This window comes from Melopsittacus undulatus, chromosome 6 (assembly GCF_012275295.1).
Source record: "Melopsittacus undulatus isolate bMelUnd1 chromosome 6, bMelUnd1.mat.Z, whole genome shotgun sequence".
In the NCBI taxonomy this organism is placed as follows: domain Eukaryota; kingdom Metazoa; phylum Chordata; class Aves; order Psittaciformes; family Psittaculidae; genus Melopsittacus; species Melopsittacus undulatus.
Window position 1 is genome coordinate 51815955 of NC_047532.1, and position 14031 is coordinate 51829985.

The window sequence follows — 14031 nt, forward strand, 5'->3', positions numbered from 1 at the left end:
CTGTTCCAGCTCACACAGCCTCCTGCCTGCCTAGGTTTTCTTAATCCGTAATGAACAAGAACCGTATGCATCTACCCTGGCTCCTATATTGTATCATGTGGAGGTCAGTCTTTGCAGCTGGCAGCTGGGTTGAGTTCCTTCAAGAGCTACAGAAGATAGTGCTATGCTCTACCTTCATGCTTTGCTGAGCCTGGAAGTGCCAGGAGTAGCTTGAAGGATAGATCCATGGGCTCAGTCATGGATAAGGGATTTTTCTAGCAGGGAGAAAAGTGAAACTGAAAACTAGAGTGTCTTACCACTGCCAGCCTTAATCCAAATGTCTCACACCCACCATGGGAGACTTCTCCCCAGGGCTTGACTATGGGGGGGCACACGACTCACACCAACCCTTGGTTCAAAATTTGAAACACAAATTAACAAAGAGGGAAATGCTAAGAGTAAAACTCAGCTGCGGACGGCTTGTATCCAAACCCCTTTCTTAGTGAGCATGGAGCCTGGAAGTCTCCACAATGCCAACAACATCAGGGCACAGCCCAGAGTGTCTGTCTATCCTTACTGGAGGTGGTGGAGGGGGCTTCAAGGGCATAGCTGTGCCAGAAGCCAGGGATCTTGCAGCAGAGGCTCACATCTCCCTTTGATCTCCCCAGGTGATCCCGTTTGCTGCTGACTGTGATCAGGATGAGTGCACATGCCGTGACCCAGCAGCTGAGGAGAACCAGTAGCAGCACCATAAAGGGCCTCTCTTGGTCAGGCGAGCGCCGGAGGAGCGAAGGGTCCCTGGTGGGATGTGATGGGGCAGGAGGTGTAAGCAAGAGCCAGGCAGCAGGATGGCAGCTGTCCATAGAGGGAATGGGTCGAGGCCATTGAGCAGCCAGCAGGCTGCTGCAACAGAGGGCAAACGTGTGGCGGTCCCCTACCCATCACTGCTCCCTCCTGAACCCAGCCGGGACACGGGGCCCGGTGCACGCTGAGGGGCTCAGCCAGGGGTCCAGCACCGCCTCAGCCATGCGCTGGGCTTAGGCTTCACACAGAGAGCCCAGGCGCTGCCACGGACGTTTGTCCTGGTCCTGTGTCTGGGTGTCTGTCTTTGCTCTGGGTTTTGTCACTATTCATCCCCTCTGCTGTACAGGCTTCTTTTAGCAAGGTCGAGGTAGTTGTGATCTCTCTGCAAATATTTAAACTTAATTATATATATACATATATATAATATATATAAATATATATTATATTTTCTTTGCTCTTGATGAAGCTGAGAAAGGATATCCTTTGTCACACACCCATGCTGCTGTGAAGTACAAATCATTGGGAAAAGCGGAGGTCAGGGTGGGAGGAGTAGGGAATTTCCCTTTCCTTGTTAAGAGGGAGCTGGAAGGAGGACAGAGAGAGAAGCCAAACACCCAGGCCACACCAGGAAAGAACTCCTCAGGCAGATAAGATGGAGGCTGTGATCTCAAGGTGCTCTCAGCATCTTGCAGGCACCAACCTTTGCCCTTGGGATTTGCCTGGCTCCAGATGGGGTTAACGCTAATATTTCTGTGCTGCAAAGAGGCAGAGAAAAGGAGCAGAAAGAGGAGAGCACAGAAGGGAGCACAGAGCAGGAACACGGGTCCCCGTGTGCAGCTGCAAACTGGCCCAGGAGACCCGAAGGTGCCCCTGTGTCCCCTCACGGGCTGTGCCGGTGGCGGCAGGATCCGAGCCAGGGTTTGTGCAAAGCCGGAGAGTGGAGAGAGGGTGACACGATGTGGAGAGACCGGGGATTGTCAAGGCATCCTTCGGCGTCCGCTAGCTGCCCCGACCCTTTCTTTCTGGCGTCTCCTAAAACTGTTTTGCCGGAGGACAAAAGTGGGGGCAGAGGTGCCCGGACATCCACCACCATCCAGGCAGGAGCTGTCTTGTCCTTCTCCAATCCTTTTCCTGATTGCAAGTGTCCCTGTCGCCCCACAGCAGGTCACTTCCCGCTGCCCTGGTCTAGGCAGCGATGTGGTGGGGGAAAGACATGATGGGCCCCATCTCCTCTGGCAGTAGAGACACACTGATATTTCTGTTCCCATCACGCACAAGTGAAACACCCCGGGGTTTTCACCCAAATGCAGTTTGGCAGAGGGCTGCACTTTTTTAACCGACACACACTTTTCCGCCAAAAAAACCCAACAAACCCAACAAAAACCTTCAAACAACCCAAGGAAATAAAAAATCAATCCCTTTGAGACTCTTCCAGCTCCATTGTCCCCAGGAGGCACAGCTCAGGCTGCCCACACTGCTCCAACAGCACAGGGAAGGGGGTATCCAGGGATCCCAGTGCTGCAATAGGAGCGGGGTATGGTAGCCTGCAGCAGCTGGGGAGAGTGGGGATGTGGGATGAGGGTGACACACAGAAGAGGAATTTCAAGTCCCAGCATCCTGCCATGCCAAACCCTTCCCTGCCTGATGTCAGTGTTAGCTGCATGCTTATGTGTTTAGATGCCAAAATGTTACCTGTTTGGCTACCAGTGGGTACAGGGAAGGGACCATGCTCCATGGACAGGGGAACCTGGGCAAGGCCGGAGGTGCTGGCTTGGCTAATAGACATTTGTGCTTCTCATGAATGGATAGCTTCTATGTACTGAAATATTGTTCTTCTATAGCGACACTGAGTGTTTTTTGTCCCCTTTAGGGTTTTATTCACAATGGAGGCTGCTGCTATTTTTTTTTTGTATTTGATAATTATTTTTTATAAAAATCTATGAAAAAATAAATAATCTTCTCATCCTCCACTTCTTTTGCCTCTTTACTTCACCTGAAGGGGGGCTAGGCTTGGGGAGGAAGGTGGTTCAGCTGCTCCCAGCACCCTTGGTCCCACATGCCCTCCTCTGCTTAAGGAAACCATCTCCTGTTGCTTCAGTACACTGCCAGCACAAAGTGTGATGGGGACCAGAGCAAGCCAAACCCATGGACATCTCCAAACCCCACAAACATCCCATGTCACCAAAGCAGAGGACATCCACAGGGCCCTCCTGGGTTAGGACTTTGCTTCAAAGATGCCCACAGCTGGCCCACTCTGCGCACTCAGCCAAGTCAGTGTTTCTGGTGCTCTGGGGATTTGTAGCATTGGATGAAGCAGCCTGACCCATGGAGCCTGCTGTAGCCACAGCTCTGCATATCCCTGGCCATACCTGAGCATCCCCTATGGACCAGAGGCACCTGGAGCATCTGAGCCAGGTTTGAAAGTCCCACCACTCCCCACACTGGAAGGCGCTCATGCCAGTGGCATGAGGAGGGACAGCATGAGGCTGGGATTTGGCATCTCAGCCTAGGAACCTTTCCCTGTTCCCAGTGGCCCAACTGGCCCGGTCTCGCACAGTGCCAGCCATGGAGCCATGGAGTTACAACAGTCTGTAGTGGCCACAGCTGGTGGCTCCACCTGCAATGGGACCAGCTTGCCCTGTGGTCACTTCCTCAGGCCCATGGGGTGGTTTCCTGGGAAGAAATACTGCTGTTTATAGACTCTGCGGAAAGGGGATTACAGGGTTTTAATTATTCCCACTGTTCAGGTGTTCTGGTGTCCATGTTATGGGGTTCAGGGTTTTTTTTGCTTTCCAAGACTGAGCAAATAGGCTGTTTCAACTGAGCAAATAAGATGGCCCTGAAAAAAAAAAGTCATGCTGATCTCCAAGAGTAAGCAAATACAAATGGTACCTAAAAACATCTAGTCTGCATTTCTGATGGACCAGTACTGGAGACATTTCAAGCCTCTGCCCCAACCAGACAGGAGCAAGATGGTCCCTCAAGGAGCCCCTTTGCTGTTTTGCAAAGTGGCTTTTCAGTGCCTTTGAAAAGCCAAATCTGTGCTAGGAGCTATTTCTCTTTTCTTCTCCATGCACCTTGCTTCAAGTGGTGGAGAAGGTGAGTCACAGGTGAGCAAGTGCAGAGATTGAAAAGGACTGAAAAACACAGGCACTTGCAGTGGGTCAGGGGCTGCTGGACCCTAGGGGGCAATGCTAAGGCTATGGAAAGCTATGAAATCCAAACATTCCTCCTGCAGGGCTGGTGTGAGCACATCAAGGCCCCAGAAAGAAGTGATGGGCTGAGGAAATGGAAGGAAAAGCCTCTAACACAGGGTGTGCAGGACTGCATGGGGCAGACAGAAAGCTCCTGAGGACAAGTAGCTGCCCCTGCAGACCTCAAGGTGGCTGGGCACGTTACGCAGCCTGCTTCCCTCACCACAGCCAGGGTGCTCTTCCCATCACTGGCAATTGGAGCCATATGTGCACAGCCCTGATTGAAACAAGCTGAAGTGCCTTGCTTTTGTGTTGCTGCTGGAAACAAGTGGGGTCCTGGCAAGCCCTTGGTCCTTCTATCTGCCTGTGCTGGAGAGGCTGGGGATTCCAGGCTCAGGGGCATGCAGGCAGGGCTGCAAGCAGGGCTGGCCCTTGTACCATGTCCAGAAGGTGGGGCTGTGGAATGGATATGCCCAAAATCAAAGGGTGTATTCCTATGGGGGCAGACAGCTCCTTGTTACCTTTCATTTGCATTGTCCTGTCTTTAAACCCTGCTCCCTCTTCTTTCAAGCCATCTCTGGTGGCTATGTGCCTCACTTTGCTCCGCTCTGGCCTTGCCTTCACTTCTGGTCTTTGCATGGACTCTCTCATTGGTCCCAGGAGGAACATCTTCTGGTGACATTGGATGTCCTTTCTGGTGCAAAGCTCCCCAAAACATGCGCTTCCACCAGGGCCAGTTTTGCTCCCATGAAGGACAGCTCACTGGGGGACTCCACAGCCCTGAGCAACAAGGACCCCCACTGCACGTCTTGCATTTAAAACAAAAAGAGCATCTGTCTGTGGCAGTAGCCAAGTAAAGAATTGTTTCCCTATTCCATCCTCTCCCTTCTGCCAAACACCCAGCCTCAAGGCAAGAGATGCTAACTCCTGTGTCCCCAAGACAATGAGCACATGTGGTTGAGTAGGGTGTCTCTTTCAGCAGCAGAAACTGGATGTGAAAAGCTTTGACAGTTGTTATGATGGAAGAGTCATTAAGAAACAGGGCAGCCACCAAGACTGGGGGACACAGTGCCTTGTGTGTGGGCTCCAGCAGTGCCATGTCGTTCATGCATGTGTTGAAATGCAGTGACCCCTTCTGGGACCTGCTTTCTGAGGATGAATAGGGACTGCTGGTCAACATCAACCCTTCCAACACACACAGACTACCAAACACTTCCTGAAAAACTGGCATTGTGCTGGTGATGCACCCTCACAGTCCACCCTTTTTGGGATGAGTTTCTCCAAACCCCCATTGCTTGCAAGCAGATGACCCCTCAGGAGATTTTACTCTGATGAAGGTGCAATGACCCAGTCACGCTGAGACCTTTTTACACATGATATTGCTTCTGGGGACGGTCAACTCCTTGTTATCTTTGATTTCCCTTGTCCTGTCTTTAAACCCTACTTCTTTTACACAGCAGCTCAGGCTTGCAACCACATGCCTTTCTGCCACGCATCCCCTCTTTTTCTCCTCCTCCTCCTTCTCATCCTTATGTCTCATTCCATAGCGATGGGTTATTGTGCAATGAGCTGGTGGCAGCCACAGCATTTAACTGCATGGAAAATAGCAGAAGGAAAGCATTGGATGTATTTTTATCTTATTTTCCTGCAATTTAACAGTGGGAAGAGAAAGAAAAAAAAATTGTTCCATGAGATTTAATGAAGTCTGGTTTCCTATGGATTTGTGTGCATAGTCCCTAAATTCCCCCTCTTCCGTGTCCTCCCAGGCATCCTGTCTGCCTGCCCACAGTAATCCCTGGCTCTCCCCAGGTCTCATACACATCTGGCAGGGTGCATGGCAGTACACATTGAGCTTGGCCAAGGGACCAGCCTCTACAAGTCCTGATGGCCTAAGCATTATACACAACCCTGCACTGTAAGCTACTTTAAAGGCATCCTTTGTAGCTCTCACATCATTCAGGCACTGATTTTCACATCATTTGTAGAATATTAGTATTCGTAATACTGCTGGTCCTCCCTCAGAAGTCTGCCAGATGGACCAGAAAGCTGTCCAGGGGTGGCTGATACCCAGAGAGCACCATCCCATCCACCTTATATACTGAAAAAACAGGCTAAAAGGAGCATTTTTGGAATCTGAGTCCAAATTCCCAGTATCTGTGGAGGTTTGCAAAGGAAAGACTGAGAGCCCCTTGCCATGGATGTGTAAATGTACCCTTTCTCCCCAAACCAGAGGTGCTTGCAGGTATCTGGACCTTCCTGTGCCCAGCAAGAGCAGGTAGGCAAGGCGAGGTGCAGGACATAGCTCCGGCTGTGTGTACTATATGGTTTGGGAATCAGCTAACCCAATGGGCAGCCAGGCTAATGCTAAACTTGTGTGAAAATGCACCCAAGTTCAAAGGCTGGGAGTGTTTCATCCATTACCAAAAGATGACATCAACTGGACCAGAACCATAAACAAACACTCCAGTTTGCCAGAGCCATGGATAACTAACAGCTCCGTTTAATAGTTGGTTAAGTTATCATCTGGAGTTTTACATAGTGTTACAATGGGGTTTTTTCATTGCTGTTGTTTAAAACCTTTTTTTCTTCTTTTTTTTAAAGAGATCTGGCAGAGTTTTGTTTCTTGCCACATGGCTATGTCACCCTAAAGCACCCTACTTTCAATCTACAGTAGTAAAACATCACATTAGAGTTTTAATAGAACATCAAGGAACATGAATTGTAGCCATCTTTTTAAAGAAAAGGACCAAACCATCTTTATATGTTAAATAACTCCACGACAAGTAAAAGGTAGTAATGCTATTACAGGGGTAGGGGTGCAGCAAAGAAAAGATAACAACCCAGAGGTTCATCTCAGGTGAATGATCACCCATTAATTCAGAAATAAAACAAGAAGAGAGAGCCGGGGGCCAGGGAGGTTGCAGAAATGGATGGAAAACAGTGTCTTCTCCAGCTTCTGAGTCTCCCAGGACTTGTGGGGGGAACCAGGAGTCCAAGAGAGAAAATACTGTACAGACCAAACAGTAGAACCCTGCAGCAGACATGGATGGTGTCAGCTCTGCAAAGAAGGGCACACTGTGGGGTTTGCCCATGGCTGCTTTGGGTGAGCAAGCCCCATACAACACATCTCACCAAAGCCAGGTCTGCTGCCATGGTGCAACCCCCTTCTCGGGTCTGGGCTCCCATGGCAGGCTGCTGGCATTTGTCTGAGATGGGCTCATGTGTTAGTTGGGGGATTCTGGCAAGAAAATCCAAGTTTGGGCAAAATTCCGACTTGCTAAGCCTTTACAAAGCCAGGGCCATTGTGAAGATGGCCCCTCAGATGTGCCACACCAGGAGGTGTCAACCAGGTGGAGCACAGCCCCACACACAGACTGCATGTTACATCACAGGATGGGGATGCCAAGTGCTGTCCAGCTGGGCAGGGATGCTGCTGAAGGGCCTTGGATGGGTGGCTTTCCCCTTGCCCTCCAGGGTGGTCCATCTCCCAGCCATGGGAACACTGGGGCAGAGGGAGTCCAGCCCAGGCAGCTGATGATACTGCAGGGGTTTGGTTGACCATGCAAGGGCTTTGAAATGTGAGCGCAGAAGTGGAACAGAAATATCTGAATAGCCCCAGCATAAATCTTGGGGCTGGACAAAAGGGTGACCTAGGCGGGTGTGAATGCATGGGGTGCCCAGGGTTTTTCTGGCACCACTGCAGCAAGCGGCTGGCAGGCTGCAGCCCTCCCATCCCTGCTGCTGCACCTGGTGAGCAATAAAAGAGAAGAGTCTACTACCCAAAGGAAGACAATCTGCATTTTATATAAAGGCCATGTAAGCAGTATTATTTGGCGAGCAACCAACTTGAGTCCGGGCCAGAGCAGCCTTTGTTCAAGCACCACTCTGAGGCATTGAGCAGAGGTGCCCTTTGCCCATCTCTGGTCAGCTGCCCAGCTGGAAGTTAAAAGATGTCACAGCATCTGCTGGGAGAAGCAAAAGGATAAATCAAAGTGTCTTGGAGACTGAAAGGAGAAGGAGCAATGGCTCAGTACAGATCACATCTGCACATATACCTGTGCATGGAGATGGCATTGGTCTTGCTCTGAGCCCTAATCCCTTGGCAGCATCAGGCACATCGCAATACAAGGAGAAACACATGAAAAGAATCCAAAAGGACCCAGTAGACTTCACTGCAAAGAGCAGGCATTTGCCTGATGACCCCTGCTAGACACATTCATTACAGAAATGACACACCCAGGTAACACTGACTGCTGGTGCCTGCTCCCAGCAGCACCCCATCCAGGCTAGCTGTTCCTGGAGGAGAGGTCTGCCCATGGAAGGGAAGAGAAAAGCACTGTGTGGTCCTGTAGGAAGATACTGAACTGCTGTTGAGTAACTACTGTGATGCAGCACTGCTGGCTGTGACCAGCTCTGGACCATGGACCACAGCTGCTTCCCTCTCAGCACCATGCAAATGTTCAAGCCATGTCCTTAGCAGGTAGAAGGAGGAATGAGGCAGAAAGTCACAAGAGACAGGCTGAAGACTTCTGCCAGGACTGAAAAAATGAAAAGGAAATTTCTGTCTGAAAAGGCATCATAAAAATTCCTCTGTAGGGCTCCTGGCTTGTCCAGATCAAAGGTGCACAGCTGGCAAGTGCAGAGATGCCTCCTCTGCAAACCAGGCTGGAAGCTGAAGCTAAAAGGAAGCTGTTTGCTGCCTCTAACACCATCAGTGGTAAAAGGGTTTTGGAGAACATTTTGCCCTGATCCAAGCCCAGTGTCCCAGGACAACCCCAGTTCTCTGGTTTGAAAAGAGTCACTGGTGAGAGCTGCAGATGTGAGCCTGAACACAGGCAAACAACATCCCCAGGAGCCTGCCTGCCATGCTGTGTCACTGAGCTGTCTCTGGGACCAGGACCTTCAGGACCATCCTGCACCATTGTGGTGGGGTACACTACATCCCGCTCCCCTTGCCATGCAGAGCCTGGGCTATGCCACAGTTACAGGGCAGCTGGTGCAGAAGGCATCTCCATCTGTGCCATCTGACTGCTGATCTGTTGGCTGGGGCTCTCCTGAGCAATAGTTTGTAATTGCTTCAAAGTCTTTATTGTAGTGGGTAAAAAAACCAAACAGGAAGGTATTTTTAAAGTGACTTCCCAGGAATGTGGTCCCACAAGAAGAAAGCTCACAATGTCCAGTTGACCACTGGCCCTGAGGACAAGACGCTTTTTGCTCTGGAGGACTTTTCATCTTGGAGCAGATGTGGGCTTTAACCATGAGAGAAGAGCCTGAGGAGAAGGGCTCACCAAAGCTCCTCTCTCCTCACCCCAGCTGGTGACACCACACCAGCCCTGCCCTGCAATGTCAGCATCGCTCATCTGGGTCTCATACAGACCTCATGCTTTACAACAGCAAGAAAACCCCCAAACATCCCAGTCCTCCTGGCCATCTAGTGATTGTTTTCCTCAGCTATAACCATTAGCATTTCAACTTGACTTGTATGCCCTGTCTCCATTTTCCCAACCCTGCATCCCTTGCTCTCCCATCCTGCCTGTGTCACTGTGTTTCTCCTGTGACCAATGTCCCCCACCCTTGGGAACAGTCTCCACAGCCAGGGCAAGGATGGGGTAGGAGAAGAAGGCTGCACACTCCCAGCCTCCCCTCTCCACTGATGCTGAGGAACCTCTTGGCAAAATGAATAAAACAAAACCAAGAAAACTGGGTCCCACAAGACTTCTAACTAGAAAGGCTTTTGGCCAAGTTGAAGAAGAAACTAATACTGAGTCAGTCCTGCACAGAGCAGTCGGTTTCACTCCCTGGTCCAAATTTTTGCCTCCAGAAATGTCAGCAACACCCTCCCCTCATGGGTCCATGTATAAAACCCTCACAAATGCTCGTGGGAAGGCCAGTGTGAGAGTGGGAGCCTGCAACCATCAGTAGTCCTTGTCACCATAGTCATTGTAAAGGACACTCAGTGTTTGCTCCTCACATGTCTTCTTGAGGTCCCGGCTGAGCTCTGACCAGTCAAGCCCATAGGGCTTGATCTCGCTGTAGCGGCAGGCAAGGTACTTGAGGGATGAGCGCTGGAGACTGATCTTGGGCTCTTGCAGGAGGCCATTGCACCAGCTGCTGAGGTCCCCCAGCTGCGAGAGGATGAGGCCAGCCTTCCTGCAGTGAGGATGGGCAAGGAGAGATGCCATGGGGGACAGACAGTGAGGGGCAGTGGGGGTGATGGAGACACCATGGGGGAATGGTGGGAAGGGCAGGAGGAGCATATGAGGAGAGAAAACCAAATACCATTAAGTACACTGCCAGAGCTCCTGGAGGGAGAAGACATAATGCAAGAGTCAGGCAGCATGGACAGCAGCTGAGTGGAGCCTGATACTGTCCAAGGTGGACAGCATAGTTGGGGGGACACACTAGCCCTGTAGCACCACTGCAAACCTAAATACACTATGGTTAGAGATGCCCATGCCAACATCGTGGTGATGGACCTGCAGCACTGGTTTTGGCACTCACTTCCCTGTTCTGTCCCTCCTTCTTCTTCCACTCTGTATCACCCCCATAACAAGGCTGGGTTTAGTGAGGGACAGTCACAGGTATAGCTGGGAAACCCCCCAACACTCCTTGGGATGGACATCAATGACCCAAATGGCATCACCAGTCACTGCTGCAGTTACTGGACCCCACATATAACAGGGTGGGAAATTGGGAGCCAGTAGCACTGCAGACATGTGGAGAAATGTGTCAGGCTTGACATGTGTGGCCAGCCCAGGGCAGTGTCATCATGTGTATCCTCTCCATGAAGTACAGTTTGGGAACTGTGCTGGTCTCTCATGGCTTACTGTAGGACAGTGACATGGTAGGAAGGGCAGGGAAAAGGTAGGCATGCTGGGAGCATTGTTCCCTTGTCAAAATACCATACCTGGCTTGTGGGGGTCATTATGGGAGTCTGAAAGTGAGATAAGAATTATCATCCTCCTAAGATGAAGTACCACAAGATGTAAGTACAATGACTGACACTCCTGGTAGATTACTTTTAATATTTAATAACAGTTTAGGAAATGTGTCCCACAGGACAGCATGCAAACTAGAAGGAACATACTGAGGCATACAACATAGGTTTGATCCAAAAAGCTCTGAGAGAGCAGGGGATGTGGCAGACCTCCCCAGTTCTTTGTATGTGCATTTTGCGTCTTCCAGTTGCAGAGAACAAAACAAGGAAAGGCAGGTCATGGCAGTAGTGCTTCACAAAGAGCCATAACACAGCCAAGGAAGTCAGAAAAGAAGTTGTATGACAGGGAGAGGAGGTCCAGGAAGAATCCCTCTTCAGCAGAAGACTGACACGCAGCACCCCCAGGGCATCACAGCCTCAGTGTGGGCTTGTTCTGATAGCGAGAAAGTGCTAAGTTACCAACCCCTCATGCTGAATGAGATACTGGAAGAGTGCAAAGGATCCTGGCCAAATATTACCTAAATTGTGTTCTCTCCTTTTCATATTCTTCCTCTTAAAATTGTACTTTTAATACCTTTATCAAGAAAAATGGTTTGTTAAGATAAAACATGTTACATTCATTTTAAACTTGTCTAACACTTTGGGTGATGTCCAGGGAATCTGGCAAATCTGGAGGCAATGATTTCAGATCAAGTGCCTTGAAGGTGAGTATCACATGTGCCTTAAAACCCAGACAAAATTTTAAGTGTCTCAAGAGCTGTAATAAGTTCTGTAGCCAGCTTCAAGGTCAGTACAGACAGAGAGGATACATCCCCTTGGTAGCTTTAATACAGCATCTGGTCAGCACAGAACAGGCAGTGGAAGCACAGATCATGATGTTAGGGAAAACACATTCTTAAAACACATTGTCACATTCCTACTTGGATAAGCAGAGGCTGCGTGTGGAGCACATGGCTGTGTTGTGGCTGGTTGGACAGATCAAGGGTAAGCATACCAAGCACGAGGGACCATCCATACCCCCTCCAAACCTTCATCCAGACCACATGCACCATGGCAGAACTGCTTGGAGCAGAATTAATTTACTCCAGGCTGGAGCCAACCTTGACTTTCCTGGAGAGGGAACCTTCAAGACAAAGTACATGGAACTGTTAGAACAAGTCCAGAGGAGGGCCACGAGGATGATCAGGGGACTGGAGCACCTCCCATATGAAGACAGGCTGAGAAAGTTGGGGCTGTTCAGCCTGGAGAAGAGAAGGCTGCGTGGAGACCTCAGAGCAGCCTTCCAGTATCTGAAAGGGGCCTATAGGGTTGCTGGTGAGGGACTATTCATATGGAACTGTAGTGATAGGACAAGGGGTAACGGGTTGAAACTTAAACAGCAGAGGTTTAGATTGGATATAAGGAAGAAATTCTTTACTGTGAGGGTGGTGAGGTACTGGAATAGGTTGCCCAGGGAGGTAGTGAATGCTCCATCCCTGGCAGTGTTCAAGGCCAGGTTGGATGAAGTCTTGGGTGACATGGTTTAGTGTGAGGTGTTCCTGCCCATGGCAGGGGGGTTGGAACTAGATGAACTAGTCCTTTCCAACCCTAACTATTCTATGATTCTATGATTCATTGTGGATATGGTTGCAGCTCAAAGGGGCAAGTCTGAAGCCACCAATATGTTGCTCAGCTCTGAAGCCATGCGATATCTGATGCCCCAGCACTCAATTCCAGATCACAGCAGAGATGTGAAGGTGCTTAGCCCAGTGTTGACTCCACAGATAGCCACCCAAGCTGCCCAGGTCTTCCAGCCATGAGAAGGTACGTGGCCTCTCACTTGTCCTGGTCCCCGCATATAGACACCTAGACAAGGTGCTGGGACTGCTTCTCTTCCTCCAGCATCACATGTACTCTCACAGGAATGTTGATTGTGATCCCACAGATTTTGGCTCAAAGCCCATAGACACCACCAGACTTTACCAGGCTTTGCATCAAATCCCATTTCCACTTATTACTTGCTAGAAAATTACTCATCTTTCCCTCCATTTCTTCTTATGCCAAGTCTGGGGCTTTCTGCAGCCCTTCTTGGATTGGGAGAGAGCACTCTCTTTTGTAACCCCAGGAAGTGATCTGCACACACCCTCACTTCCTTCATTCCAGCAGCCAGCATCTCCAAGAAGGGAGGCGAGCGCACCCCAAACAAGCAGAGCCAGAAGGCGGCATGGCCACGTGGAGGAGGAGGGACATGGTAAAGTCATTCATGTGGGTCCACATTCAGGATTTCAAAGGAGCATCAGCAACAGTCAAACAAACACTCTGTCTGCTGGCTAAATAATGTCATCTGCAAGTGATTTGTCCTGTCACCACCAGTCTGGATGCTTCGCCCTCGCAGACGATCAAACACGAGGTCTGCTTTCCAAGATTTGTCATCACCAGAACCCATTGCAGCTGCTTAAATGTCTCTTTCCAAGTAGTGCGAGCTGCAAACACTTCATCAGCAACTTGCGTCATCCCATCCTAAGCACTCCAGAATTTCCAGAGGCTGGAATTAACCCTCTGGCTTGTCAACTCACACAGCAAAGCGAACATCTGGGCAACTCAGTGGCATTTTTGGCTCCTCCATGTCAATATGCATCTGCCTTGTGGGGCTTGAGAAGGCAGCTTCCACCTTATGTTCTGTATGGTCCTTGGTCTCCTCACTGAGGCAGTGAGCGGCTATGGTAATGCTCAGCCACAGTGATGGCAGTGGCTGTCTGATGACTCCAATCTGTCACATAAAGAATTTTATGTGCTCCTCATGCAAACCATCACAACAGATGTCAGATGTCCTTTGCAAACCAGGACTGGATTTCCCATCTGGAAATTGAGAAAGAGCAGCATCACCACAGCTGGGCCCAAGACAAAGGTGAGACGAAAGTCCAAGCCTGATGAGTGTCACTGGAATGAAGCAACCCTAGGCAAAGGAGCTGGTGGGAGCCTCAGCCTTAACAAGACTCCAAGCACAGGGATGTCACTACTGAGCTTTAAGGGTATGCCTCAAAGAGTTCACATTTCTTAGAACATAAATGGGAAAAGGGGAAAAAGGAGGGATCCCAGCTTCTCCCCAAGGAGTGCAGGATCTTTTAGGAATTTCCC

General features: G+C 50.0%; 2 protein-coding genes across 3 annotated transcripts in view; one reads left to right on the forward strand and one right to left on the reverse strand.

Moving 5' to 3' along the window:
- The window catches only part of PAPPA2 (pappalysin 2), an 86432-nt gene extending 85270 nt beyond the window's left edge, over positions 1–1162 (forward strand). Inside the window, exon 22 of the mRNA XM_034063795.1 lies at positions 648–1162. Within this exon, the coding sequence (XP_033919686.1) occupies positions 648–722 (75 nt within the window). The 3' untranslated portion in view covers positions 723–1162. The remainder of the gene's footprint in view (positions 1–647) is intronic.
- A 5293-nt stretch (positions 1163–6455) lies between these two features.
- ASTN1 (astrotactin 1) overlaps positions 6456–14031 on the reverse strand; it is a 56254-nt gene continuing 48678 nt past the window's right edge. The window contains exon 23 of one of the 2 annotated variants that reach the window (XM_034063930.1): positions 6456–10127. In XM_034063930.1, the coding sequence (XP_033919821.1) occupies positions 9893–10127 (235 nt within the window). In that variant the 3' untranslated portion in view covers positions 6456–9892. Of the gene's footprint in view, positions 10128–12427; positions 13753–14031 lie in introns of those variants that run through there. The other variant, XM_034063929.1, reaches the window with a different exon arrangement.